Source organism: Lissotriton vulgaris, chromosome 7 (genome assembly GCF_964263255.1).
Source record: "Lissotriton vulgaris chromosome 7, aLisVul1.2, whole genome shotgun sequence".
Lineage (NCBI taxonomy): Eukaryota > Metazoa > Chordata > Amphibia > Caudata > Salamandridae > Lissotriton > Lissotriton vulgaris.
This window is the reverse complement of record NC_141695.1, coordinates 1,050,928,709-1,050,956,178: the sequence shown is the minus strand read 5'-3', so window position 1 is coordinate 1,050,956,178 and position 27,470 is coordinate 1,050,928,709. Positions and strand designations below refer to the sequence as shown.

At 41.9% G+C, this 27,470-nt stretch overlaps 1 protein-coding gene across 1 annotated transcript in view; it reads right to left on the bottom strand.

Moving 5' to 3' along the window:
• Positions 1-27,470, bottom strand: part of DDX46 (DEAD-box helicase 46) — a 970,300-nt gene that overhangs the window by 847,265 nt on the left and 95,565 nt on the right. Inside the window, exon 4 of the mRNA XM_086931496.1 lies at positions 3,331-3,433. Coding sequence (XP_086787622.1) covers positions 3,331-3,433 — 103 coding nt within the window. The remainder of the gene's footprint in view (positions 1-3,330; positions 3,434-27,470) is intronic.

Below are 27,470 nucleotides of genomic sequence, written 5' to 3'. Positions count from 1 at the left end.
ACCAGGACCAGTATCCGCAGCAGAGACCAAGAGGCGGTCTAGCATGGCCAAAGCCAACTGCGACTGCACCAAATCTCCAGTTGAGGAAATCCCATGACAGATAGGACGCTGAACAGGAACTGGGTTTATTTTCAAGTTCTCTGATGACTTCCCTCAACTCTTCCACCCCCTCAAATATTATAGACTGCTATCACAGGCTCTAGGCCAACACCCTGGGATCCCAGGAAATCAAAATGGAGGCCTCTATATTGCTCCAGCTTCGATCCATTAGCCTGCAAAACTTTTATTTAGCCAGTGAACATACTGTAAAGTAATACAAATAAATATAAGCCATCGGAATAGGTAGAAGAAAATGCAAATGTGTACTATCATGACATACAGCCTGTTTGCAGAAGTCACATATATATATATACACATATACATATACATATACATATATACATATACATATACATATACATAGGGAGAAACTTTCTGTCCTTTCCCAAAGGCAACACAGAAACAACGGACCACCAGGCATTGTGGAATATAAGCAGGTCGATTTATTATCCCTCCTCTTTACCCAGCATGACTAGTTTCGGGTAACCAGTACCCTTGATCACATGACAAGTCAGCAGTACAAAACAGGTTTATATACGCTTATTTTTTCGTTTTTTTCTCCATGTGACCATAGACAGTGTAAAAATACTCCATGTGCAAAACACGCAAATCCAAGTAATTAATGGTACATGATTACACCAATTCTTAAGAGATGTTAGCTTATTCTCCAACCAACATATAGCAGCATAAATGCATAGTTATTAAGTGCAAATCTCACAATTTCATATCGTGCAAATATCAACAATAAACATATAGCAGCATAAATGCGTAGTTCTATTGTGCAAATCTCGCAAATGTATATCGTACAAATCAGCAATAAATAGTACACAAATATTTATAAATAATATTTAAAACCATATATATACATGATAGATAAGTGCAACTATCGCAATTAATATATCTGCATAAATGCTGAAACGTGGAGCAAAGTCAGTTTATTAATTTACTGAACCCATTATATCCAAATAAGAGTTATTTATATGTGCAAAAATACGCAAAGTTGGATTAATGATCATATTAATAAATCAAAGATTAAATGCTAATAAGAATGGTAAATTCGAATTAGGTGACAATATAATTTCAATGGACTTGCACTCGTGCTAAGTGCTTAAATCAGTGGTGCAAAGAAATAATCAAATAAAGTGAAAATAATGAATAAAACCAATAAATTAAATTCAATGCCTGAGGCTCTTTGGTGGAACCACCAAAAGAAAAACGGATAGTGCCCATAACTGGGTATAATTCTTAATCATTAAATAGAGAGCAGATAAGAAGATTCACTCATTGTAAGCCTGTAAGAGTGTAATCATAAATTCTCTAAATCAGAAATTACTGAATAAATAATTGTCAAAAAAGAATCAGCAATCTATAAAAAAGTATGCATATCTTCCGTTGTGTTGAGACCATTTGGACATTTACTGTCCAAATTTAAAATATATCTTGTTTCAAGTTGTCTCAACAACTGTTCCCTTTTGCCTCCTCTGCGTGGTGAGGGAACGGAATCAATTACAAAGTAGGATAAGTCGTTGATGTTTTTATCATGAAATGCTTTAAAATGTCTAGCGACCGGATACGCCGGATCGCAATTTATAATGGCTCTGATGTGTTGTAATATTCTCACATGCACCTGGAGCTTCGTACTTCCCACATATCTAAGCCCACAGGTGCATGTGAGAATATAAACTGCGTAATCTGTACTGCCAATTATGTCAAATTCTTGGTCTCTGAACGGAGTGCTGTACTTTGTGGTATTAACACCAATTTTACAAGCACGACATGTGGTGCACTGGAAAAAGCCCTGTTTCGGTATTAACCATGTTTTACCTGGGGCTATCTCTACCGTAGATCTAGATAGGTGAGCCCCCATGGATAACTATTTTCTAAACATTACAGTCGGCTTGACTGGAAGTTTTTCATTTAGGATACCATCAGTCAGGACGATTGGCCAATTTTTGTTCACAATGGCTCTAATTTTGCGTTCTTGCGCACTGTGAGTTGTAATTAATCAAGGTGCTTCTTCCGCTTCTATGTTTTCCTCTTCTCCTAATGTCTCGGATGGCAGCAATGACACTCTAGGTCTAGCACTGGCTTTGGTTACAGCATCCGCTAAAATCTTTTCTGTATAGCCTCTCCTTCTCATTCGATCCAAGGCCTCAGACTGACGTCTATCTAAATCTTCTGATGCACTGCATATACGTTTGAGCCTGAGGATCTCCCCATAGGGGATGCTGGCTATAAGATGTTGTGGATGTGCGCTGGTAGCATGCAATATTGCATTTCCCGCAGTAGGTTTTCTAAATGCGCTAGTGGCTAATGTTCTATTATGGACAAAAACGCTTGCATCCAAAAATTCAATTTTAGTGGAATTGATGTGCGAGGTAAAGTGCAAATTAAAATTGTTGATGTTAATACTTTTAATACATTTTTCTGCACTTAAAACATCACCACTCCAAATAATAAAAACATCAATAAAACGTAGCCAATGCTCGATCTTATTGTCAACAATTTCTTTGTAGTGCTCTATGAGGACCCGCTTCTTCCAGAACCCAACGTGTAAACACGCGTATCTCAGGGAAAAGCAGGCCCCCATGGCCACCCCTTGTATTTGTCTGAATACATTGCTGCCAAACGAAAATAAGTTATTATTTAAGCACCATGCAATCAATGACAACAGCATTTTGCTGTGCAATACATATTCAGCAGACCTTGTATTCAAGAAATGTTCTGTTGCTTGCAGGCCACACTTATGTTCTATGCTGGTGTACAGCGATTCTATGTCCAGAGTTATTAAAATTAAGTCATCAGTCCAAGCAATATTCTAAAGTTTCTTTAAAAAATCTCCTGTGTCTTTCAGATAAGAGGGCATGGTTTTTACCAACTCCTGTAAATAAAAATCAATGTACTGCCCTACTTGTTCCCGTCATGCTGTTAATTGCCGATATAATTGGACGGCCGGGAATTGGAAATGTTCCTTTGTGTATCTTTGGTATAAGGTACAACATTAGCATCTCTGGAGATATATATATATATATATATATATATATATATATATATATATATATATATATATATATATATATATATATACACACACACATCTACATACACACCCACATTACATGACAATTGATGTCAGTATCTGTAAAGGGAGATTGTGTTAAATACATCACAAAAAAAACATACAAATTGCCGCATTACTGGCCAAAACAATACACTGGAAACCATTCTTACACTTTCATCTTTTTCTTTCTCCTTATCTTTTTCTTCGTCTTTCTCATCTTTCTTCTTTTCCTTTGATGCATCCACGCCATCGGTTTTTTCTTTGGATTTTGATCTGAAAGCATAATAGTCAATGTATTAACTAAGTTCTAAACTGTCTCCTCCCAAATGCAATTACCTGAAATACAGAACATGAATGAAAAGAAAGTCCAGACACGAAGGGGTAAGCTAATTTTAGAGATACAAACACATCATATTAGATTCCCAAAACCAAACTACAAAGAAGGTGCACCAACACAGTTGTAAATAAGTCAAGACCCTAACACAACTTTAGAAACTAAGCCACATCTCGCAATATTAAGGACTGTTAACAGCTTACTTGCAGTTATGCTTCTAGAAGGGGGCTTTAAATGTTAAATAATTCCAGGAAATTGTTTGACATTTAAATTTTAATCGCATCTTGTAGAAGTGGTGGATTGTTAGTCATCCAGTCAAGAATAGGAGGTGTAGCGATATAACTCAATATTAAGTCCAACAATGACAGCTAGTAAAGAGGGACATTCATGCATAACCCCTTAGAAAAATTAGGTGTGGGGCTGGGCGTTAGTTTTATGTAGCTGCATTGTTTTAACTGAATGCAGATGTCCATTATGATAGAATGAGTAATACTGTTGCAGAAATAAGCACTGCTATTATACAATTATAAACATTGTACTGTACAGAAACATTTCAAAACCAATAAAATTCGTTAAACATCCACTCAAGAATATGCAACAATTGGCAGATTTAAACAAGCATTTGCAATGCAATAGGTCTCGCATTAATGAAGCTTTGAGCTATAGGCATTGCAAATAATAATGCAACACCAATAACTCAAACTTTCAGTAATCGGAGACCTGTTGCAAAGCAAATGCTTATTTTAAATGAGCTGCTGCCGCGTCCTGACCAGGCTGCTCAAGACACTCTTGCCCCCTTCCAACCACCGACAACAAGCACTGGCAAAGCCAGCAGGTTACGCCATTACAAAATCTATTGGCTCGGTCAATTGTTTTACATATTACACAGCACTATAGCGGTCAATGGTGCGCGCATCATAGCACTTTTTTTTATTTTAAGCCATGTTTCACAGAAGCTCAACTGCTATGCAATATGTAAAAAAAAAAAATTCCAAACCCAATAGATTTCATATAGGCGAAACCTATTGCCTTTTGCTGGTGCAGGTTGTTCAAGTTGGCAGGTATGATGGCCTGAGTGAACTTGTTCTCCCCGTTCAGCAGGAAGTCACTATACCGGAGGAATAGGAATAGGAAGGGGAATGAAAAAACTTGGAGGCTCCCAGAGGGGCATGGTCGATGTAATGAAGGGCGTGGCTTAAAAACCCAAAGTGAAAATCCATGCCCGGCATAGTGTGTCGCCCCACTGGAATTTTGCTGCTTCGTCATTCCATCCATATACAAAAAGTAACATTACATCTACTACAAGCCAGGACTATTGTCTTTGTCAATGGTTGTTAGGTGCATAAGATAAATATACATCAGCGATGGCTTCGAAGCTTGAGAGTGGTGCTGCTAAGGGTAAGAGGGCGCTGAGAGGGGTGAGAGCTGTAGCTGGTGTTAGGGCGGAGTTGAGTGGGTGTGATGGTTGGCGCGAGAGGCGCGGCGAGGGCGCGAGGGGCCCGGCGAGGGCGTGAGGGGCCCGGCGAGGGCGCGAGGGGCCCCGCGAGGGCGCGAGGGGCCCGGCGAGGGCGCGAGGGGCCCGGCGAGGGGCCCGGCGAGGGTCGAGGGGCCCGGCGAGGGGGCGAGGGGCCCGGCGAGGGGGCGAGGGGGTGAGGGGCCTGGCGAGGGGGTGAGAGATGCTGCAAGGGGGTGAGAGGACGCTGTGGGGGTGCTGCTGGGGATGAGAGTGGCGCTACGAAGGGTGAGAGGGGCTCTGCTATAGGTCAGAAAGAACTCCATGTGGTGTGAAAGCTGCACTGCTCGAGCGAGAGAGGGCCTGGTGGGGGTGACAGATGTGCTGAAGAGGGAGCGAAAGGGCACTGTAGTAGACAAGCGGTACTTCGGGGTGAGAAGGGTACTAAGGGGTTTGGGGACAGAGGGGGCAAGGGATGCCCTGCAAGGGGGGAGAGGGGACATTGCTGGTGTTAGAAGGGTACTGACGTGCCTGGGAGCTGTGCACAAGAGGGGATCGATGCAGACTTCATGGAGGGCATTGAGGAGGGTGAGGCTGGGGGCACTACCAGAGTGAGGAGTGCCATGGCAGCGGCTAACAACAAAAGGATGGAGCTGATCGTGTGATAAGTGTGTAAACGATGCGCTCCTCGAGTGTGAGATTGGATACCCCACGGAGAGAGGTCGGGCAGCGCGCGACTGGTTGAAGGTGTAACTTGTGGCGTGATCAGAGGTGCACATCTGGTAGTGAGCCGTCACAGTGAGATCTTGAAAGGAGTGAGTTTGTATGGGGGGAGGTGTGAATAGGGCGCACACTTCAACAAGTCACTGTGGGGAGAGTGGATGTGTGCACAGGTGATAGTGAGTGTATGGAATCACCGTGTGACGTTGCATCCGTACAGGTGGTGGGGAAGCAAGGAGAGGGTGAACCAGTGTTCTAATGACTGTCTGCTGGTGGGCTGTGTGTAGCGATGGGGGGGGGGGGGGGGGGGGGGGGGGGGGGGGCTGCTCGGTGAAGGTGTGTGCAGCGTGATTGTGAGGGGACAGTGAGTGCAGGTAGTGTCTGAGAACAACGGTCTGCCAACAGTGCGTGATACGTCACCGGGGCCCTGAAATCGCAATGGGAGTACATATAGCGCTGTGACACCCCCTCATGGAAAGGGCGTGCAAGGCACGTGTCTTCAGATAAATTTGTGCACCGGGAACCATTGTGCAGACGTTATATCAGAGGGAGTGTGTCAGTGAGATTGTGCGTAGAGAGGCTCCTTGCAGAAAGTCACTGCAACAAAGTGTGTGCAGGGGGAGTGCGTGTATGGGGGTCACCAACTAGGAAGTCCCGACAGCCTATTAGAAAGTCACTGCAAGAAAATTGTGTGCATGGGGGTCACCAGCTAGGTAGCCACACGCCACTGCAGGGCGAGTGCGTGCATGGTGAATACCAACTAGGAAGCCACAGCAAGGAAAGTGTGTGCAGGGTAAGTACGTGCATGGGGGGTCACTGGCTAGGAAGTTATTGCATGTAGAGTGTGTGCAGGGTGCATGCATGGGGGGTCACCAGCTAGGAAGTCGCTTTAAGGAAAGTGTTTGCAGGGTGAGTGCATGCATGCGGGTCGCCAGCTAGGAAGTCGCTTTAAGGAAAGTGTGTGCAGGATGGGTGCGTGCATGGGGCATTAATGGCTTGGAAGTTATGTGGGCTACACTGTCATCCACTCAGGGTGTTCTGTGCGCATGCGCAGTGGGTGCTGCTGGCCGCCTTGTGGCTTCACAGTAGATCAGTAGATCAGCATATTTTAGCTGTGTAGGTGGTTTGTGGGCATGAAGGGTCTCATCCTGCTCCGTGACGTCGACATGAAACCATGTATTTCTACATGTGTGGAATACGAGGGTCCGGTAGGATTGCATGCCATGAGTCAGCAGGGGGCAGGGATTACACAATTGTTTACTCCTGCTGCTCGCGAGTATTCTAAAGTATAGGTAATCCACACGCACAGAGCTGTAATAACTCAGAAAAACACAGCAGGCGGTGCACAATGAATACCACTTTAATTTGACAAGTCCCAAAGACTGCTCTGTGAGCAAGAACAGATTTTTACAAAGCTTTAAAAATACCATGAGACTTATGTTTTTGCACTTAGAAAGCCCCAGATCAGACTGACTTCGAAGGGCGTGAGCCCAAAATGTCTAAAGCAGGACTATTTCAAAAACACAACGTTTTGTAGTTTGACAGGACCCACCAATGTGGCAGTCAGGATATGGCACAACGCCACCAATTCTTTGGGATGGAAAGGCCGCCTCACGCTTGCCACTCCATTAATTGATTCAGAAAGGTTGGGTAAACTTTGGAACACGAAAGGTTTCGATAAATGGAATTTGATAGGGATTGCTAGGATTGGTGATGTCTGGGTAAAGGACAGGATTAAGACATTCGCTGAATTGCAAACTGAGTTTGAGTTGAATGAGGCGGAATACTTCCGCTATGCGCAGGTCCGACATGCACTGCGATCAGCGGTTCCGGTGGGGGAGGACATACCTGAGGCCTCGCCGTTGGAAGATAGAATATTGGATGGTCATTTGCCTGAGAAAACTATTTCCCTCATTTATAGGAAGTTGATCAATCATAGAGCAGACCTACTGTTAGAGTTGAGAGATAAATGGATGAGGGATGGTATTGAACTGGACGACGAGGACTGGCAAACGGCTGTGTCCTCCCCGAAGGAGGTTGCGATCCCAGCACGATTGCGACTAGTCCAGTTGAAAATTCTACATAGGGTGTATATCACAGGCCCACGATTGGTCCGGATGGGGCTATCTGATGATGGTTTGTGCAGGCGAGGTTGCGGCAAGGCAGGCACATTCATCCATATCTTCTGGGAATGTCACTATATGGTGGATTATTGGAGTACGATACATAACGTTATGCGAGAGGTACTGGGAATAACAGTGTCACCAGAGTCGAGGAGATGCCTCCTTAATATTTGGGAACCTACAGATCTGAACACAGCGCAGACTAGGTGGGCCACGCTAGGGGCTATGATAGCAAAACGAAATATTGCACAGCAGTGGGGGTCCAAAAAACCGCCCACGCTCGAGGAATGGAAAGAAAGTATGGACTGGTGCATGTTCCGGGAGAAAACTGTTTATCTGGCCTGGGGCCGACCTCGCAAGTGGGAGACTGTTTGGGGCCCGTGGAATCGATATAGGGGAGAGATTTGTGTACCTCCAGTTGACTCAATGCCAGATATACTTGAATCCCCGTGACACGCGTATGTAAAGGATTACGACCCAGCCCTCCTTTCTTCTTGTATCCTCCAAAGTACTATTGTTACGCTGTAATGATGTGTGGGAATGTTTAAATCTCTGTTCTGTGCACTTATTTAAATGCCTTGTGTTAATAAAGAGAAATATAAAAAAAAAAAAAAAACGTTTTGTAATTGGCCTTCGGGCAAGCACTGCAAAGAAAAATAAGAAGCGCACGCAAAAGTGAAACTCGGGGGGCAACATAATTAAAACATACTTGGTGAAGGAAGACACACTTGGGATGTTGGCTGGGGAAAAGCAGTACTTTGGAATTTCCACTTCAGACATCACTGAAAACCAGGAATTGAAGAAACTGTTCACAACCTCTCTTTTCTTCTTTTATTTAGTTGCTTCCCTGTGAAATGGATCCAAAAAAGAAGAAGCCTGCGAGTGGTGTGCTCACGCTCCACAGCGAGCCATGTGGTTTCAATTATCGCGCCCGTGTCTGGGTACGATAATTGAAACCACATGGCGGCCGGTGGGCGTAAGACACCAATAGGCCATGGGCGGAGCAATGCACCCGCCTTTGGCCTATTGTGTGCTCTCTTGGTAAAAAAACCCGCACCCAAAGTCCAATAGTGTGCCCCTAAAGGAAAAGCACACACTTGTGCGAGTGCCATTCCTAGGTCAGCTTCTGAAACCCCATTTTTACCTACTAAATGGAAATCGGTCTTATTCTGTGAAATTTGTGGGGTTAACTAGCCCACATCTTTCTAGCATATAACAATTAGAAACAAGCATTGGTAAAGTCAATAAGTCTAGCCTGCGAGAGCTATTGGCTTTGTCAATGTTTTTAGTCATGTTGTACATAATGACTGAAAGTCCTAAATAATGAAAATATGCTATTCTTTTTGTGCTTGACCAAAGGTGCTCCATTCAAAAAAGTCCATCTCTCTGTGCACGGAGCACCATACACTAGGAGTCCCATGGAGCTTCTTCGTGAGGCTTTTTTACTTTGGCTACTTGAAGTGCTTTTAAGTAGAATTTGTAAAAGGGATCGAGACATTTTGTGATTTGATCCAGTGTAAAGTCATTAATGCCCCGTTTAACTACACACTTTCAAAATATCCACAGCAAAATATAAATCATTGACTGGATAAATAGTTTGCTGTATAGCAATTTGTATTACACACCAATTCCAAAGAAAGAAGGGGCCTGAAAACTCACCAGTCCCATAATACAGACATTCACCATGCAAGGTGGGGGGAAAGTGCTATGGCATGGCCAGCAGTGTCCAAGCTACATCAATAGACAGCAAGTGGAAGAAAGCAACAACATGAACGGCGGGTGGGGGCAAGCAACACCAAAGGGGCAAAAGCCCATGGGTAAGAAAGAGCGACGTAGAGCAGTTGGTACGGCAGGGAGAGCACATTAAGGAGACAGCCTGCAAACACATGAAATGTGCAAGCAGTGAAAGGGCATAAGTACTTGGGCAATACTCCATAGGATGGACAAACATAAGAAGGGGATAGAAGGGGGCGCTAGGTGGCGCATGACCAAGATAAGTATTAAGAAGAAAGTCCCTATTTTTCCAAAACTGGAAAGGCAATTGCAGTGCGACCCTTCAAAAACTCACAGACCCATTAGTGCCATAACCACATTACTATTAAACCACATCAATAGATGAAATATAATCAAAAATATAATCAAAAACAATTTAAAATGATATTAGGAAAATTGTACAATTTATTCAATATAAAACAATACATTCGTACACAGTTATAATGCCATAAAATACAGTTAAAAATATATCAATTCACATGAAGAGCAGTTAAAAATACAAAGTAGTCGACGCAGCGTTTCGGTTTTGTTATAGCACCTTCATGAGGACAAAGTTCTGGTTAAAAAGAAACATACAGTTAGATACATACAATGTTTCCTTCTTTTACATAATACTTGTTAGCAAAGCTTGCAATTGTAACACCAGAATTTCTTTTGGACAAAATATGGACATTCAAGGCCCTCGTTATAGTTTATCAAAAGATGTGGTTTGCTGGGTTTGGGGTTTTGAAGGGAAGGATTAATATCTGTAAACAAACTCGTTGTTGGAGCCTATAACTACACATTAAGGCATTTATGAACTTCATTATGCATACCTTATAAAAAATGGAATAATTTTCCGCCTCGTTAATCAATTTGAGGTTATCTTCTTTCTATTTTTTGTCACCTTCTTAGGGATAGGTGCGATTGGTTGGATGTCAGGGTGCTTCTACATAGTGCACAGACCTTTGTTGAGGAATAAATGGTATCACAAATTAGTTCATTAATTAACCATTTGTCCATTTCTCCACACAAAAATAGTAAACCATCTTTACCTTTCAATATGTAATGGCTGTATTCTTTTAAAAGGGTCGAGGGAGCCACCGTATTGTTATGATGCAGAGCTGGTGCTTTAATAAAAAAAGAGGGAGATTTTTCACTCTTTATTCATTTGAATTCATGTAGCTAGATCACTATAAAAGGACAGAGAAACCCCACTCACCCACGTGTCTGGGGAAGGCGATGAGACAGCTAACTGGATGCTCTTGACAATAGCGCTGTTTGATGGGCGCCTTTATATATTCTTTTTCAATGTTCTTAAGTATTTTATTCATACTCATTAAAATTGTCTTTTGCAAGTGTTGACGATTTTTTTAATCATGAATCAAATATATTCAACGAGTATATTTTACATCCGACTTATTTTTCAAATGTATGCAAAATACATTCCAATGCATTTCGGCCGAGAGGCCTTCATCAGGGAAATCTGTGAAACAAAGGTTGTATCCATCACTATATTGTAAGTATAAATGTGATTCAATAAACAGTATGAAAAAAGCAGTAGGACATGTTTCTAACTGTGACCTGATAAATGACATAAAATAAAATCAACTAAATAATCACATGAGTTTTAATTACTATTACATCGGTCTCCTATCCTGGCTCATGATGGTAATTTTTAAATTCGATGTAACCCATAGTTAATGCAATTTACGCGCTGAGTTGTTGTAAGGGTCCTGCAGGTTGTCCATCTAGTTCTATGAACTGTTACGTAAACCCAGTCATCCGTTTTGCCGAGAACGGCTTATGCATAAAGTGACTAAGTTAAGGCGTTTACTAATGAAAACGCCTGGGTTGTTTATATAATGCGCTCGCATATTAAAATGTACGCGTTAAGCAATGGCTTTGGCATGAAAGGTTTTACGCTCGAAGGGAGTTCTTACCGGAGATGCGCTGTTCTCGAAGTTCAACCCCTGTGTGAACGGCTGCTCTCACCGCGGCAAAGTCGGCGTGTGACGCATATGGGATGAGCTTTGTTTTAAAGTTACGCGCGCCTTCATTAAAGGGCCAGGCTGCTGATATTTAAAGGGCCCAGCTATTTAATTTAAAACGATAGGGGCTATACAGAAAGCTCTGTTAACTCAATATGTCTATGTGGGTTATTAATTTATACATGAATCTCTGAAACTTATATGACTATTATTCTGACTATTAAGAGCATTAGTGAAATATTGGTGTAATGCACAGCACCAAAGCAATACTTAGTACATGGTTTAAAAACAAATTACAAATAGCAACTAAATTCTGTCCGTTCATTAATCCCATGTGGGCGTAGAGTCTGTAAGTGGTATATCCAATGGTTTTCACGTTTTAACAAGGCTTTTCTGTTATCAGTTTCTTCATTTTTTTCCACTACTTCCAATATACATGCTTTGATTTGGTTGATTTGGTGGTTGTGTTCAATGAAATGGGTGGCGACTGCCGATTTTAACACTTTAGTTCTTATGTTACTTTTGTGCTCGGTTAACCTAGTTTTGAATTTGCGTTCTGTCTGTCCAACATAGGCTTTGCCGCATGGGCATTTCATCATGTAAAATGAAGAAACTGATAACAGAAAAGCCTTGTTAAAACATGAAAACAATTGAATATACCACTTACAGACTCTACGCCCACATGGGATTAATGAACGGACAGAATTTAGTTGCTATTTGTAATTTGTTTTTAAACCATGTACTAAGTATTGCTTTGGTGCTGTGCATTACACCGATATTTCACTAATGTCCTTAATAGTCAAAATAATAGTCATATAAGTTTCAGAGATTCATGTATAAATTGGTAACCCACATAGACATATTGAGTTAACAGAGCTTTCTGTATAGCCCCTATCGTTTTAACTTAAATAGCTGGGCCCTTTAAATATCAGCAGCCTGGCCCTTTAATGAAGGCGCGCGTAACTTTAAAACAAAGCTCATCCCATATGCGTCACACACCGACTTTGCCGCGGTGAGAGCAGCCGTTCACACAGCGGGTTGAACTTCGAGAACAGCGCATCTCCGGTAAGAACTCCCTTTGAGCGTAAAACCTTTCACGCCAAAGCCATCTCTTAACGCGTACATTTTAATATGCGAGCGCATTATATAAGCAACCCAGGCGTTTTCATTAGTAAACGCCTTAACTTAGTCACTTTATGCATAAGCCGTTCTCGGCAAAACGGATGACTGGGTTTACGTAACAGTTCATAGAACTAGATGGACAACCCGCAGGAACCTTACAACAACTCTGCGCGTAAATTGTATTAACTATGGGTTACATCGAATTAAAAAATTAGCATCATGAGCCAGGATAGGAGACCGATGTAATAGTAATTAAAACTCATGTGATTATTTAGTTGATTTTATTTTATGTCATTTATCAGGTCACAGTTATGTTATATGTTATGTTATATATTTCTTGTAGCGCGCACTGCTAGTCAAGACTGTCCTGGCGCGAAAAGGGATTCAGTGTCAGAAAGTAACAAAGGGATAACATAACAGGAGAGAAGATGTGCATTTACATAAATTGCTTGAATAAGTGAGTCTTAAGGTGTTTTTTAAAATAAATGAGGTTAGTCGTGTGTCTCAAATGGTCAGGGAGGCTATTCCATAGCTGTGCGGCTATGACCGTCATGGATTTTCCTCCCAGACGAGCTCTCTTAAATCTCGGAGTTAGAAACATGTCCTACTGCTTTTTTCATACTGTTTATTGAATCACATTTATACTTACAATATAGTGATGGATACAACCTTTGTTTCACAGATTTCCCTGATGAAGGCCTCTCGGCCGAAATGCATTGGAATGTATTTTGCATACATTTGAAAAATAAGTCGGATGTAAAATATACTCGCTGAATATATTTGATTCATGATTGAAAAAATCGTCAACACTTGCAAAAGACAATTTTAATGAGTATGAATAAAATACTTAAGAAAATTGAAAAAGAAAACAGACTTTGTTGAAAACTTTATTGTTCACAGTTTTGCTGGCGAGTTCAGCACACATCAGTCAGTGCCCTAGGAGACACTTGCACTTATAGTGCCAGCGCAATCCTTTGTCATTATACATACTCTCGAGCGGGGAGTAATCCATAGGAGCACGACTTATGCCTTAAATTAGTTCATAACAAGTGCAGTGCACGGCCACCATCTACAATCGCCTTTATATATTGTCACGTCCTCCTACAGTTCGACTTTGGTACCGGGATTTTATTAATTATCCGGCTCTAAAATATAAAATTAGCAGTATACAGCGTTATTGTTCTACTCTCATTAAGGCTAATAGTGCACTTTGCTACATGTGCTAATGTTCTTTTAGGGGCCCTGTTAGACTATAATCTTACATCTCAATCGTCATTATTTGTTTGAAAAACCCGCTGTTTCTGGGGTTATAATCTAACTCTCCATATTGTGCAGGTTGTTTTGGATCGTTAACACAATCTCTAAAATATAGGGTAGAGTCATACATAGTATTCCTCTATTGGTCTAGTTTCTATGATCCTCTAGGTCATAAGTCCACTATCCTGATGTAACCCCTTCGCAATTATCCCTCATTATCCCGACCTTGTTTTTACTTTATACCGTGACATGCACCACATTCTCTCCTTGTCACGGTCCCTTTTAAATGTATGCCTACAATGTAAACAGAATACGTGATCTCGTTAATTTTCGAACACCTTTCTGTCTTTCTACATTTAACAAGAACTCGCTATCTTGTTCTGAATTCTCCTATTAGTTGGGAAACATCCTTTCCCCGCCGTTACATTCTATTTCCCTCTTCTATTCCTGAATATTATTCCTGAATATTATTCCTCCCTATAAAGTAAAAACAAGGTCGGGATAATGAGGGATAATTCCGAAGGGGTTACATCAGGATAGTTGACATATGACCTAGAGGACCATAGAGAACTAGACCAATAGAGGAATACTATGTATGACTCTACCCTATATTTTAGAGATAGTGTTAACGATCCAAAACAACCTGCACGATATGGAGAGTTAGATTATAACCCCAGAAACAGCGGGTTTTTCAAACAAATACTGACGATTGAGATGTAAGATTATAGACTAACAACAGGGCCCCTAAAAGAACATTAGCACATGTAGCGAAGTGCACTATTAGCCATAATGAGATTAGAACAATAACGCTGTTTACTACAAATTTTATATTTTAGAGCCGGATAATTCATAAAATCCTGTACCAAAGTCGAACTGTAGGAGGACGTGACAATATATAAAGGCGCCCATCAAACAGCGCTATTGTCAAGAGCATCCAGTTAGAAGCGGTCTCATCGCCTTCCCCAGACACGTGGGTGAGTGGGGTTTCTCTGTCCTTTATAGCGATCTATCTACATGAATTCAAATGAATAAAGAGTAAAACATCTCCCCTTTTTTTTTATTAAAGCACATGCTCTGCATCATTACAATGCGGTGGCTCCCTCGACCCTTTTAAAAGAATACAGCCATTACATATTGAAAGGTAAAGATGGTTTACTATTTTTGTGTGGAGAAAAGGATAAATGGTTAATTAATAAACTAATTTGTGATACCATTTATTCCTCAACAAAGGTCTGTGCACTATGTAGAAGCACCCTGACATCCAACCAATCACACCTATCCCTAAGAAGGTGACAAAAAATAGAAATAAGAAGATAACTTCAAATTGATTAACGAGGCGGAAAATTATTCCATTTTTTATAAGGTATGCATAATGAAGTTCATAAATGCCTTGATGTGTAGTTATAGGCTCCAACAACGAGTTTGTTTACAGATATTAATCCTTCCCTTCAAAACCCAAACCCAGCAAACCACATCTTTTGATAAACAATAACGAATGCCTTGAATGTCCATATTTTGTCCAAAAGAAATTCTGGTGTTACAATTGCAAGCTTTGCTAACAAGTATTATGTAAAAGAAGGAAACATTGTATGTATCTAACTGTATGTTTCTTTTTAACCAGAACTTTGTCCTGATTAAGGTGCTATAACAAAACCGAAACGCTGCGTCGACAACTTTGTATTTTTTACTGTTCTTCATGTGAATTGTTACATTTTTTACTGTATTTTATGACACTATAACTGTGTACGAATGTATTGTTTTATATTGAATAAATTGTACAAATTTCCTAATATTTTAAATTGTGTTTGATTATATTTTTCATTATATTTCATCTATTGATGTGGTTTAATAGTAATGTGGTTATGGCACTAATGGGTCTGTGAGTTTTTGAAGGGTCGCAATGCAATTGCCTTTCCAGTTTTAGAAAAATAGGGACTTTCTTCTTAATACTGGTCACTGCTCCTTGTCCCTGATTGGATTTGTAAGGAGACCTCCCTGACTTTTTTACTTGCATGACAAAGATGGCCACATGCCTGTGAGGCTCTGGCTGCTTGGCTTTTAATCCTTTCAATTATCCTTTGCCACTGCTACACCATTCGTAAGAGTGCACCGAGATCGTATAGCCCAGCACGCCGGCTGTCTCCGGTGCTATTTGCAGCTGCAAGCAGTGCTCTGAGGGGCAGTAAGAGCTGTTTGAAGTGTGCGGCGGAGGAGCACTGAAAATCTGCCTGGAGCTCTGCCCAGCTGCACTTGTCACCAGAGTGTCGCAGCACCCACGTGGTTGGTGGGACTCATCCAGACAACTGCGAGCTGAGAGGAGACACAACAGACATCGCGCCCAACACCGCTGGAATCCCACTGCACTGCGGCAGAAGAGAGGCGGTGAGTGCGGAAGGCTCTCGCTTTAACAACCAGCCGCGGCCCGCCTTAACCTGCGCCGGTGGCGTGGGATGGCAGCGCGGATCGCTGCGGCCCGGGTCTCTTTGACTGCCCGGCCTTAGGGGAAATTGAAGCGTCTGGCGCTGGAGGTGACTATCTCACAGCCTATGGTGGGCCCCCGCTATCACGCACATATTGCCTATCATTACCGCAGTGGGACAGGTCTCGCGTAGCTGCCAAGACATCGAGCCCCTGTACAGAGCCTTCCAGACCTTGGGCCTAGTGCGATATCGCTGGACTCCCACCTATGGGAATGTACTAAACACTACACAAACGCTGCGGCCTACGTCAAAGAGAGGGGCCCTGACAAAATTAATCCAGCCTATCTTTCACGCTACATTTTTTAAACCAAACAAAAAAAAGGTGCTCTCACACTTAACTTTTGGACAGTACTTGAATGCAGCGCTGACACACTCTGCCTGACCGCTACCTGAACATCCTCTAGGCTGAAGTACCCTGGTTGTTTTCTGGAGTGTAATATACGCTATATTGCTTGGACTTGACCGCTACCTGAACATCCTCTAGGCTGAAGTACCCTGGTTGTTTTCTGGAGTGTAATATACGCTATATTGCTTGGACTTATATCAGGCCTGCTGGCTGCATGAGTTTCTCCTCCGGGGCTACGTGGTGGACCCACGTGTGAATTGTACTCCGTTAATTCGGAGGCTTCTCTGCACAGAAGCCGTGCAAGTACTGGCAGCACGTCCCTAGCTGGTGAGCCGCCCTCATCTTGCTCCGACTAACCAGATGGCTTAGTTAGGCATGTGGATCATCGAGACACTAAGAAGTTTGAGGACACGATATGCTGTGGCAGTGTGCATTTGTGTTCCTTGGACCTCCACCCCTGCCTTATTAAGTTTCTGCGTGCTGATATTCTCGCTCATACCCGGGGAGGGTAACGTAGCCGGTACTACAGCCATTTGCTGCTGTCATGGGAAAGCCGGATGGTCGACAGCCTAAATTGGTGTTCGAGGCCAAAAGAGTAGCCACGCACTCTAACCCGGAGGACTCCAGACTGGCGAGATGTCGCGCACACCACCTTCCAAGCAGGAAGATGAAGTCAAGACGCTACTTCTGGCCCTGAACATAGCCTGTCGGATTGGTCAGGGAAAATGGACACTATGAACACATGCTTGGACTTTCTAGCCCAGAAAGTAGACAAAAACGATGGGCAGTTAAAGGAGGCTGAGCGACGCATATCAGATAATGAAGATGCCACCTTACCACTGCAGAAGCAGGTATCGCCCATGAACAAGTTACTCAAGATGATCGCTGCAAAAAAATGAAGACCTTGAAGCCCGCAGCCGCCGGAACATCAGTATCGTGGGCATACCGGAAAGCATTAACACGGCACGCATGTTGAGCGGCTGTTACTTGGAGCCAGCAAGGAAGATCCATTTTCCGCCTCAGGGTGTCCCATCGAGGGAAGAGCACCATCTTCACGAACCCACACCAGGTGGAAGAGTTCCTAAAAACACTTCACCGACGCTCTCCTGGAGGTGCATCAAATGACCACGCTTCTAGATCGCCTTCTCCTCAAATGGATTGACAACTTCTTCCAAGTGCACAGTTGGTGTTGCAAACTTTGTGGCCCCCTACGGGATTGGCCTCCAATAGATTGATGACCCCTTCCAGCTGCATAGTCTGAGTTGGGAACTATGTAGCCCTCATGGGATTGGAGGCATTTACTTTGTTTCACTTTGCATATTACTGCGGGCAGTCTGCTAGGAATTGTTGGCGAAGATGTGTTGGCCCGGAGTCATTGTACCAGAAAATACCAGATGAACTCAGATAAGTGACCATTTATGATGCGGACATGACATGCACTCTCTTTATTGATTTTGCCTGTAACTATACTCCATAATAGTAGAAGGTATAACTTTATGAAGAGCCAAGCCCCCTCTCCACCCCCCTGGCCTGTTCTCTCCCTACTGGAACATGGAGACCATCATTAAACAGGGCTGTGGGAGGAGAGCTTTCTGTGTTGCCCTGGCGACCGCCCTAATGGGCAAATATATATATATATTTTTCTTTTTTTTTATGTTGTCAATAAGCTCAGTTTCTTTTCGGTGCACAAGGTTACGATTTCATTGGGTCTTAAATGGGTGGGACGATTCAGGCACGATTGGGGTGCTGCGGTGGGTGGGGTTTTCTTATTGCATTGCAGAGGTTCCAACATGAAGCATAACCAGTTGTATGCACTGACACACATGGTAGCATGTACATACAAATGTAGTCATGTGTCATCACTTGATACTCATATAAGGCATTGTTATGGCATCGAACGCTGACCCCTTACGTATAATTCTGCTCACATGGAATGTCAAGTGTTGCAAGGATCCTGCTCCTACACAGAACTGTGCAGAGACTCAGGACATCAGCGAGTTTTTGGTGTACCAGAAACTCACCTTAGTACCTAGAAAACCCCAACCAGCTAGCATCAGTGTCACATTAGCTCTTCGTCCTATAGCAAAGTAACCAATGATTAGACAATCTAGAACATGCGACTTAGGACAAACTCAGGAATGGTGGGAAGGGAGAACACTCTTTTGTTATACTCTCATATCAGTCCACTACAGGAATAAATAAGAGACACGGATAAGGTTAAAATATTTATTTTAACAACGTGCTCTCAGATGCAGTATCTTTGCCAACATAAGCAGACATGTGATTAGAAACAATATGATCAGCATTGTTACAATTCCATAAAATACAAAGGGAGAAAGCATCTTACAATGATGGTGAAAACAGGTCTTGTAGCGCCTAGTTGTAACACCCTCCCTATCTACGAACTATTGTTGTATAGCGTTTTAGGACCCTAATGTCATTTTCCTGATTCATGCCCTTATATAGGTATTATTCACATTACCATTATATAGGCATAGAAATCATACCCATATTTAGACATAGCCCATGCAGTCCTAATACAGGCATGGCTACTACCACTAGTTCCAAAATGCCACAACGATTTCTTTGAAAACTCGGCTTCAGCAGTCAGGGACATCCCCTTTCTTGAATATTGATTTGTCCTAGAAATCATGGCGTTTTCAAAGAACTACAGTTCTTTGGTGACGTTATTATGTCTGACTTTACGTCAATCCAGGCACCTTTAAGGTATAAATGCCTACACTTGTTCTGGCAAACACACAGTGGTTTGGAGCAGATCGACTATCTACTTGCCCGACGCAGCTCACTACACCAGGTGCAGAAGGAAGCCGAACCTCCACCTGACTTACTGACAGAGAGGCTGCCTTCTCTCGCCGAGAATCCAGCTCCAGTGTTTCCAAGCTCCCCTTGCGGGGTGTTGGGAAATCGAGTCCGGAGACAGAGATACCAGACCTCCTTCTAAACCAAGGTACAGAGCTGATTAGACCCTAAGATAGATTCTTGGCAAAGAAACTAAACCTAGGCAACACCACACTTACTTCTTCCCTCTTACTAGACTTAGGTTAGGTACATCGGGTAGGCATATTTTAGAAGCACGAGTTGAGTACTTTTAGTCTTTGTTATTTATGTATGTATTTTATGGCTTAGAAACCATACCATGCTTTTACAGTATTATTTTATAATACTCTTCTTGCTGTACGCATTATACTTTACAGCCAGTATTACAATTGTAGCAGTTCATTTCTTCTGCATGAGAAAGAAGACTGTTCAATAAATACTTTTATTGAAAACGCCTGTCTCTCCATTTCTCTGCACCTCTGATAAAACGAAGCATGCATGATTGACTGAGTGAAACATCTATCTATTGTTTCCACGACTCTGAAGATACGTTTTATCTTAGGGAAACAAAGTTGTCATGTTTATTCGGTGGTCAGAAACTAATCCCTTCTTGTGAATTCGAGAAAGTTTCTAGTGACCTCTGAGCTAGCTGGCACTCACAATTAAGTCCAATATATTCGATAGAGACATAGTCAACTTAAGTCCTACGTCACATCTATAGGATATATTATTCCAATGCACAGAGCCTATTGGGAATATAGGAACTACACTACATGGCGCCCAACGTTTGGTAAGGCACTAATTAACAGCTAGATACTAGAGTAACTCAGTCTTGCTTTTCACAGACACCTTGTTCCCGTAAAATACTCCAATAGACGTCTGGAGTGGGTTAAAGGATAAAATATCCGCCATAACAGAGTAGGACGAAAATCCTATGTATTAGTTTTTGGTTTGTTCAACGTTGAAGGATACAGTGTTCCAAAATATTGTGCACCTTATCTTGGTTTCCTTGAAACTTGCTCTGCAAACTTTAAGTCAACAAAATGTCGGATAGCGACACCAAGACCGGTAGCAATAACACAACCGGTAGAGCTGCAGCTACAGCTACAGCCCGACCGGGTTTTAAGATTACAGATTTCCAAGAAACCGACACGGATGCTATAATCATCCCGGAAAACCTAAGGAAAACCATCGCTATAAAGCTTATACAAAATGGTCTATCATCAAGAGCTGGTAGGGTAATTTTTGTCATAGAGGCACATGAATATAGGCAGACAGAGGTATTCTATTAATGGATTTCGAGGACATTGAAATTCCACTAACTTACCAAGAGCATCAGCTCTGGTTTAAAGGCGCCCTACAACATCAAAATCACATTACCGCTAGGTAGACCAGGAGCAACATGGCCGGTACAAGCCAGTTATACACCACATCCTGCCATTGAAGAAACGTCAGGTCCAGAACTATTAGTTCAACTAAAACAATTAATCAAAATACATAGATAATTGGTTCAATACGTCATGCAGACTCTAACAGTCCAACCTGCTATCAGGATTCCACAGCAAACCCCTTACCAGGGGAATACAAATAAAATGACACCACAGACTATACAATCAGTCATTGGTAAATTGCCCGCAAAAAGGGAACAAATTCCATTCTGGATAGCTCAAAAAATTAGTCAAATAGAAGCAGTGTTTCCTGATAGTACACCTCATGAGAAACACAGAATTCTAACAATCTGTTTACCAATGGGGATCGCACCACACATGGAGGACTGCGACACTTGGGGTACAGTCTTTGCTGCAATCTACACAAAAACACATGGTGTTCCATCTATGGCGGTAATACCAGACGTCCTGAAACAGATTCAAAATTAATACGGGGCAGAGCCTGCTTTAAATCCGGGTATGAAATTACTTAAAGATTTCAAACAGGTCTCCGCTATAATATTAGCTAATATTAAAGGTGAAGCAGCATCCGTAGCGATCCGCCAAAAATTAAAAGAACTTTATGTAACTGAGCAACCATATGAACTGGCCAGAATAATCGAAACATCCTATGAAGAACTAGGTAGAGATAGTTTGGGTGGGAAACAAGTTAAACCCCAACTAACAGAAAAACCTGAAAAGGTCTTTATTAAAAACACTCTCACTACTCCTAAAAAGAAGTGGGAAAACACTAGACAGACACTTCCTAAAGAGAAGCTTTCTCAATCCAGAGGTAGGTCGCCTCAAAAGGAGCCCTCTGAAAAGAGTTATAACCTCAGGAATAGGGATAATTTGAGAAAACCTGATAGATATCAAGATACTAATACACGTTCCTCTTGTACTTTTCAGACTTCCTCACAGAAATCGGAAAGAAGAGGACGGTCAGAACACAAGGAAGAACGCGTGAAGTCCAAAGACGATCAACACGTTCCAAAAAATAAGAAAACCCAATTCACCAAGAAGAAGGTAGCAGGTCTAAAAATCAGACATGCCGAGGATCTTGAGGACACAACTCAAGAACGGGGAGTGGGCCCAGACAATGCTAGACAGCGCAGCAGACGTCACCATAGCTCGCAAGATCCTGAAGGATCATCTGGAGACAGTGGACTTGAATGAGTACATTCAAGTTGAAACTGCTGATACCAGGGTTAGTGTACCCCATAAGTTATATGAAGTAACACTCCGGATGGAGGGGGATATAACTAGGAAAATAAGAGCACTCTTTTGGTAGAAGCTCTCTAAGGGTTGTGACATTCTTCTAGCTGAAAAGACTGGCCACAAAAATTTGGGAATGCCCACATGGCGAAGACATCATTATGCCAGCCTTCTCTAATCATATTCCAATTCACTTAAAATACATGTATGCAAGAAATGGGGCTGTAGCCCAGGCTCCAGCATTGTATAAAAATCATGTAGGATGGGATGAGGAGCCTCCTCACTATAAAAGCCAGTTAAAAAAATCAACCAACTGCTCAGAGGCAGTATCCAGTTAAGCAAGAAGCTAAAAAACAGGTCAGGGAGATATTAGATCAACTTGAATACCAAGGAATGATTGAAACATGCACATCGTCGTCAATGAACAATCCTTTGTTTCCTGTTTCCAAACCAGACAATACCTATCGTCTAGTTTTGGACTATAGACATTTAAACTCTTGTTGCAAAACTTTCAGTAAAAAATGCACACAGTGCAGCACTGATGAATAACACTGTGCTAAAAAATATAAAACCACATTAGATATTTCTAACGGTTTCTTCTGTCAAAACATTGCACCTGAAAGCAGTTACTTGACCGCTTTCTCAATTATGGGGACACAGCATCACTTCTGTCGTCTCCCCCAGGGATTCAAGAATAGTCCAGGGTTATTTTTAGCCAGAGTAAAAGAGTTACTGCAAACGTATGATGATGAGGCATTATCTTATGTCGATGACATCTATCTTACAGACGATGACTTGGACAGGCACTTGAACAGAGTGAACATCATAATACTTCGGTTCGCATCTGAAGGGTACAAATTCAACTTTTAAAAAAATCAAGAATTGCCCATCTCAACATCCTGTTCTTAGGATACGAACTTTCAAGTGAAGGCAATAGCTTGGCAGCAAACTTTTTAGAAAAATGTGCGCTGCTCCAACCTCCAAAAACGCTGAAAAACTTAAGTTAATTCTAGGTTTCCTGAATTTCGGAAGAACATACATTCTAAACTACGCAGAAAAGGGTTAGACCGCTCTACGAATTAATCGGACCCGATTTTAAAACAACAAGTTGGACTCAAAAACACACAGAAATTTTGCGTTCAGTGCAAACAAAAATGTTAGCAACATCACATTTATACAGGCACGAGTAAACGTACGCAACCTTGTAATCAGAATAATCCCAGGAAAATGCGGATTCACGTACTTAACCTTTAATGAAGGAGAAAAAGTACCAATTGCTTACAAATCACACTTGCACACAAGCTGAAAGGAAATTCACTTCAACAGAAAAAATTCTGAAAGAGGTTCAAACTGCAGTAGCAAAAGATAGAGCTCTCGTGTAGGGTAAGCGCATAATGGTCGTTCCTCCTGTACCTGCCTTCGAGGCAGTGACAAAAGCAAGCATTCTTAATGCAAAAGCTTTACATCCGAGATGGATACAATGGGTTAACTCTCTTGCTGCAACAGACGTTGAATACGTATTTGACCCCTACTCGAAAACTCAAGAATCAGGACAACCGGCAATTGGGGGTAAACAAGCTTATCGTGCTGCGTGCGCAATTGTTAAAGGTCACTGGCGCGATGGTTAATTCAGACCTATGGTCACAAAAACTCAATCTCTAGGATACATCTACAGGCTTTCAAGCTGGCTTTTGAAAATACTGATCGCTAATTCCCCACACTCATAGTGTGCGATTTGTATTACTGCGTCCAGTCTTACAATGAATACTTGCAGAACTGGGTTCATAACGGTTTCAAAGATGCAAAAGGTGGCACAATCAAGCATAAGTTACTTTGGGAACAAGAAGTTCAATTACAGAAAGAACTACAAAAGACTCACGTGATCCATACACTGAGTCATCAGCGTGATGGCGTTCACGTTGCAGGGAATTCATTGGCTGATGAAGCCGCAAAGGCAGCTGTGCAAACGGCTTCCGTAGCTGCAATCACTCGTTCAAAAACAAAAATAGACAGCGAAATAATGCAGGCTGTCGCCGCTTTCAAAAAGACAGCGGTAAAACGATACCAAAAGCCTTTCCACTCAAGTACTACTATATAACTGATGCAAATAATGTTCCTTTTGCTCGAATCCCTGGAGTGGGGGATAGAGTAATTCCAAACATGGAACATAGATTAGGACTAATCTTAGCAGCACATGAAAGGCTTGCCTCTGCACACGCAGGTGTTTCCGCCACAGTGTCATTATTAAAACAAAGATACTGGTGGCCACGCATGAGGAAACAGACCAGAAACTATGTTTTGGAATGTGAAATCTGCCAGAAAATGAAAGTTTCATCAGTGAAACGCCAGGCGCAGACGCCTCTTCTAATTTCAGATAAACCATTAGCATGTGTTAGCCTGGACCACTGCGGTCCCTTACAGAAGGATGGTAACTATAAATAAATCATGGTCGCAGTGGATTCATTCTCAAGATTCATTTAGATGTGGCCTCAGAGCCCGGTTGACACCCGAACTGTTATAAAAGATTTGAGAGTCTTTATCGGCACATACGCAATCGGCACGCTACATTCTGACCAGGGTCCTGCGTTTAGCTTTTGAGCTTACAAGGATGCCATGGCCAATCTGGGCGTTGCATTGCGGTACTCGAGTCCACTCCATCCTGAGGGAAATTCGGTAGTGGAAAGAAAAAACCGGGCTACAAAGCAATCTATAACAGCTAGGGTATTAGGCTCGGGAGACGGGTGGGTCAAACATCTAATAAGTGTCCAACCTAGTTTAAACAAACTGCCAAGAAATTCTCTTGGTGGAATTACTCCATATGAAATCCTTTTTGGTACTAGAATGATTGTCGAAAACCTCGATCGTCATACTTCAGTGGTAGAACAAAAACCCTTTGATATCAAAGACCACTTGGCTGTTTTGCAGGACTTAAATGAAAGAAGAAGAAGTCTAAGTAACACATTACAGAAGCCAACGACCACTGAAGAAAAACCACCTGTCCCAGCAAGGCCTGTCTTGATTCCAAAGATTGGGGATCTAGTCAGAGAAAAGATCGCGGACAAGAAGGAATTTGGGTCTTCTTACAAAAAACCAGTACCTGTACTAGCAATCCACGGATCAAGAACAGTGTTACTGCTGCCCCTTGATGGAAGAAAAGAGAACAGGTTTGTATCCATCGACCTGGTCAAACCACATCATGTGGCCGATAATAAGTAGTAGGCCCAGTGGACTACAAAGATGTAGCAGACGACCATATCTTGCTACTATCCAAGAGGTTCAAACTGAGAGACTCATCACCTTTGAAGAATCGGCAGTGAGAAAAGAAGGACTATGCAACAAAGCCATGGAACTTGTACCTCTTGAAACCCAAATAACAGTTCGTCAAGACACTCTTGTCTACAATGATATAGCATCTGACTATACTAATATGACAAGGGATCAATAATCTGGATGCAATACCAACAATTGACAGAACTGCCGCTGGCTATTTCATCAATTTTGATACGTTTTCTGAGGATCCCAGTGAGCCTGAAACCACGCCAGCAAATAAAACTTTTAAAGACCGAGTAACAGAACTTTTTCAACAACTAGAAAAGACTTATCTGATTTCACCATGGGTTGAATTTTGAATTGTGTTAGGTGTACTTTTTCTCCTACTTTGGCTCATTCTTGTTTTAAGTTTGGGAATGCTGATAAATGGAAAATATAGTAAAATGGGCACAGCAAGTTAGAACATCAACTTGCTCCTGAAGCCACACAAATCATCTCATCATGAACAAAGAGACCTGTCATCAGTGAACATCACAGCCGTTCCTATACCTGGTAGTATAGCATGGGATAGAGCGGATTATGATATTCATGGTCCTGCCCAGCTGTTGAAGATTTGTCACCAATTTAAGGTTTCCCTGAGTGACTGTTTCACCCAGCACATTTTCTGATGGTTGGGACTTTGAGACTGTTAATAATATGTCAGATTTAGAAATCTCTGCAAAATTTACAAACCATGAATATTTAGAAGGTTCATTAGATTATGAACAAATGCATTGTTACAATCACTATGGTCACCATTACTTGCACAAATCTGCAAACCCTAGAAATGTATATGCTTTTAATCAATGGGAACATTGTCCAACGCCACCAAAGGGTAGCTCAAAAACATTTTATGAAAAATGTCCATACTTCTCAGGTTTCACTACCACAAATCCAGAAACATTTTACTTTAAAAATGTTAATAAGACAAGAATGAAAAGTATGTTAACAAATACAAAACAAATTTATTCAGCAGCCTTTTATGCCCAGCTGTCCTCGTTAGGTTTCGACTTCTGGAGAGACAACATAGAAACAAAAACTGTCTGGGGCTCAAAAGACAGGGAATAGAAGCTTTATTTCGAGCCTGTATTATTCCTGAACAGGGGTCTCCAACCTTTTCTGTAGTGAGAGCTACTTCTGGTCAATCAAACTCATCGTGAGCTACTAAAGGCCCAGAAACTTGCGCATTTTTCCGAGAGACCCCCCCACACCCAGCTGTAAGGATACTAAAGTGTTTGAAATACAGCTGGCTGCGCAACCGCTTAATGTACTGTGTGTATTGATGAGGGCAGGAAGTTTATATTTGTACTGACATTAATATAATAATATGTGGCCTAGCCAAGTGACTTCATATTGGTTGTAACACTTTTAGACAGTTCAGGCTTTTAGATAAAATTTTGCATGTCGACATTTAGAGCTCAAAAATCCTATCCAAAAAGCACATACACAAGGCCCAGAATGCAATGTTCTATTGAGCAGAAAGCCAAGATTGGATGAGAGTTTCACGTGCCATTTCAACTGGCATCTCTGGAAATGGAAGATGGACATTTATTTTTATTAAGACACATTTACATGTTGCTCTTTCAGCCTTCTTTTGTGTGTTACTTAACGTATATTATTTGTGATTCAAAACTTTCGTAATTTAAAAAAAAGTATCCCTCTTCAAAACTGCGTTTTGTGCATTATCACACTTGGCCAGCTACCCTCACTGCAGAGAATGGGCACATTTTTGTATACTTGACCGGACAAACTGCCACCATGTGTAACCCACCTTGACAGCCATCTGATTTGACAGCCGAGAACACTGTTCATCTGCTGTGTCAACTCAAGATGTTTTATTTGTAATATAATAGTGGGGCAGAGTGAGCCTTTGGACCTCATACCTCTGCTGCTAACAGTAAGGGTGTAGGACAGGTAATGCATATGATATGATGTGCATTGTA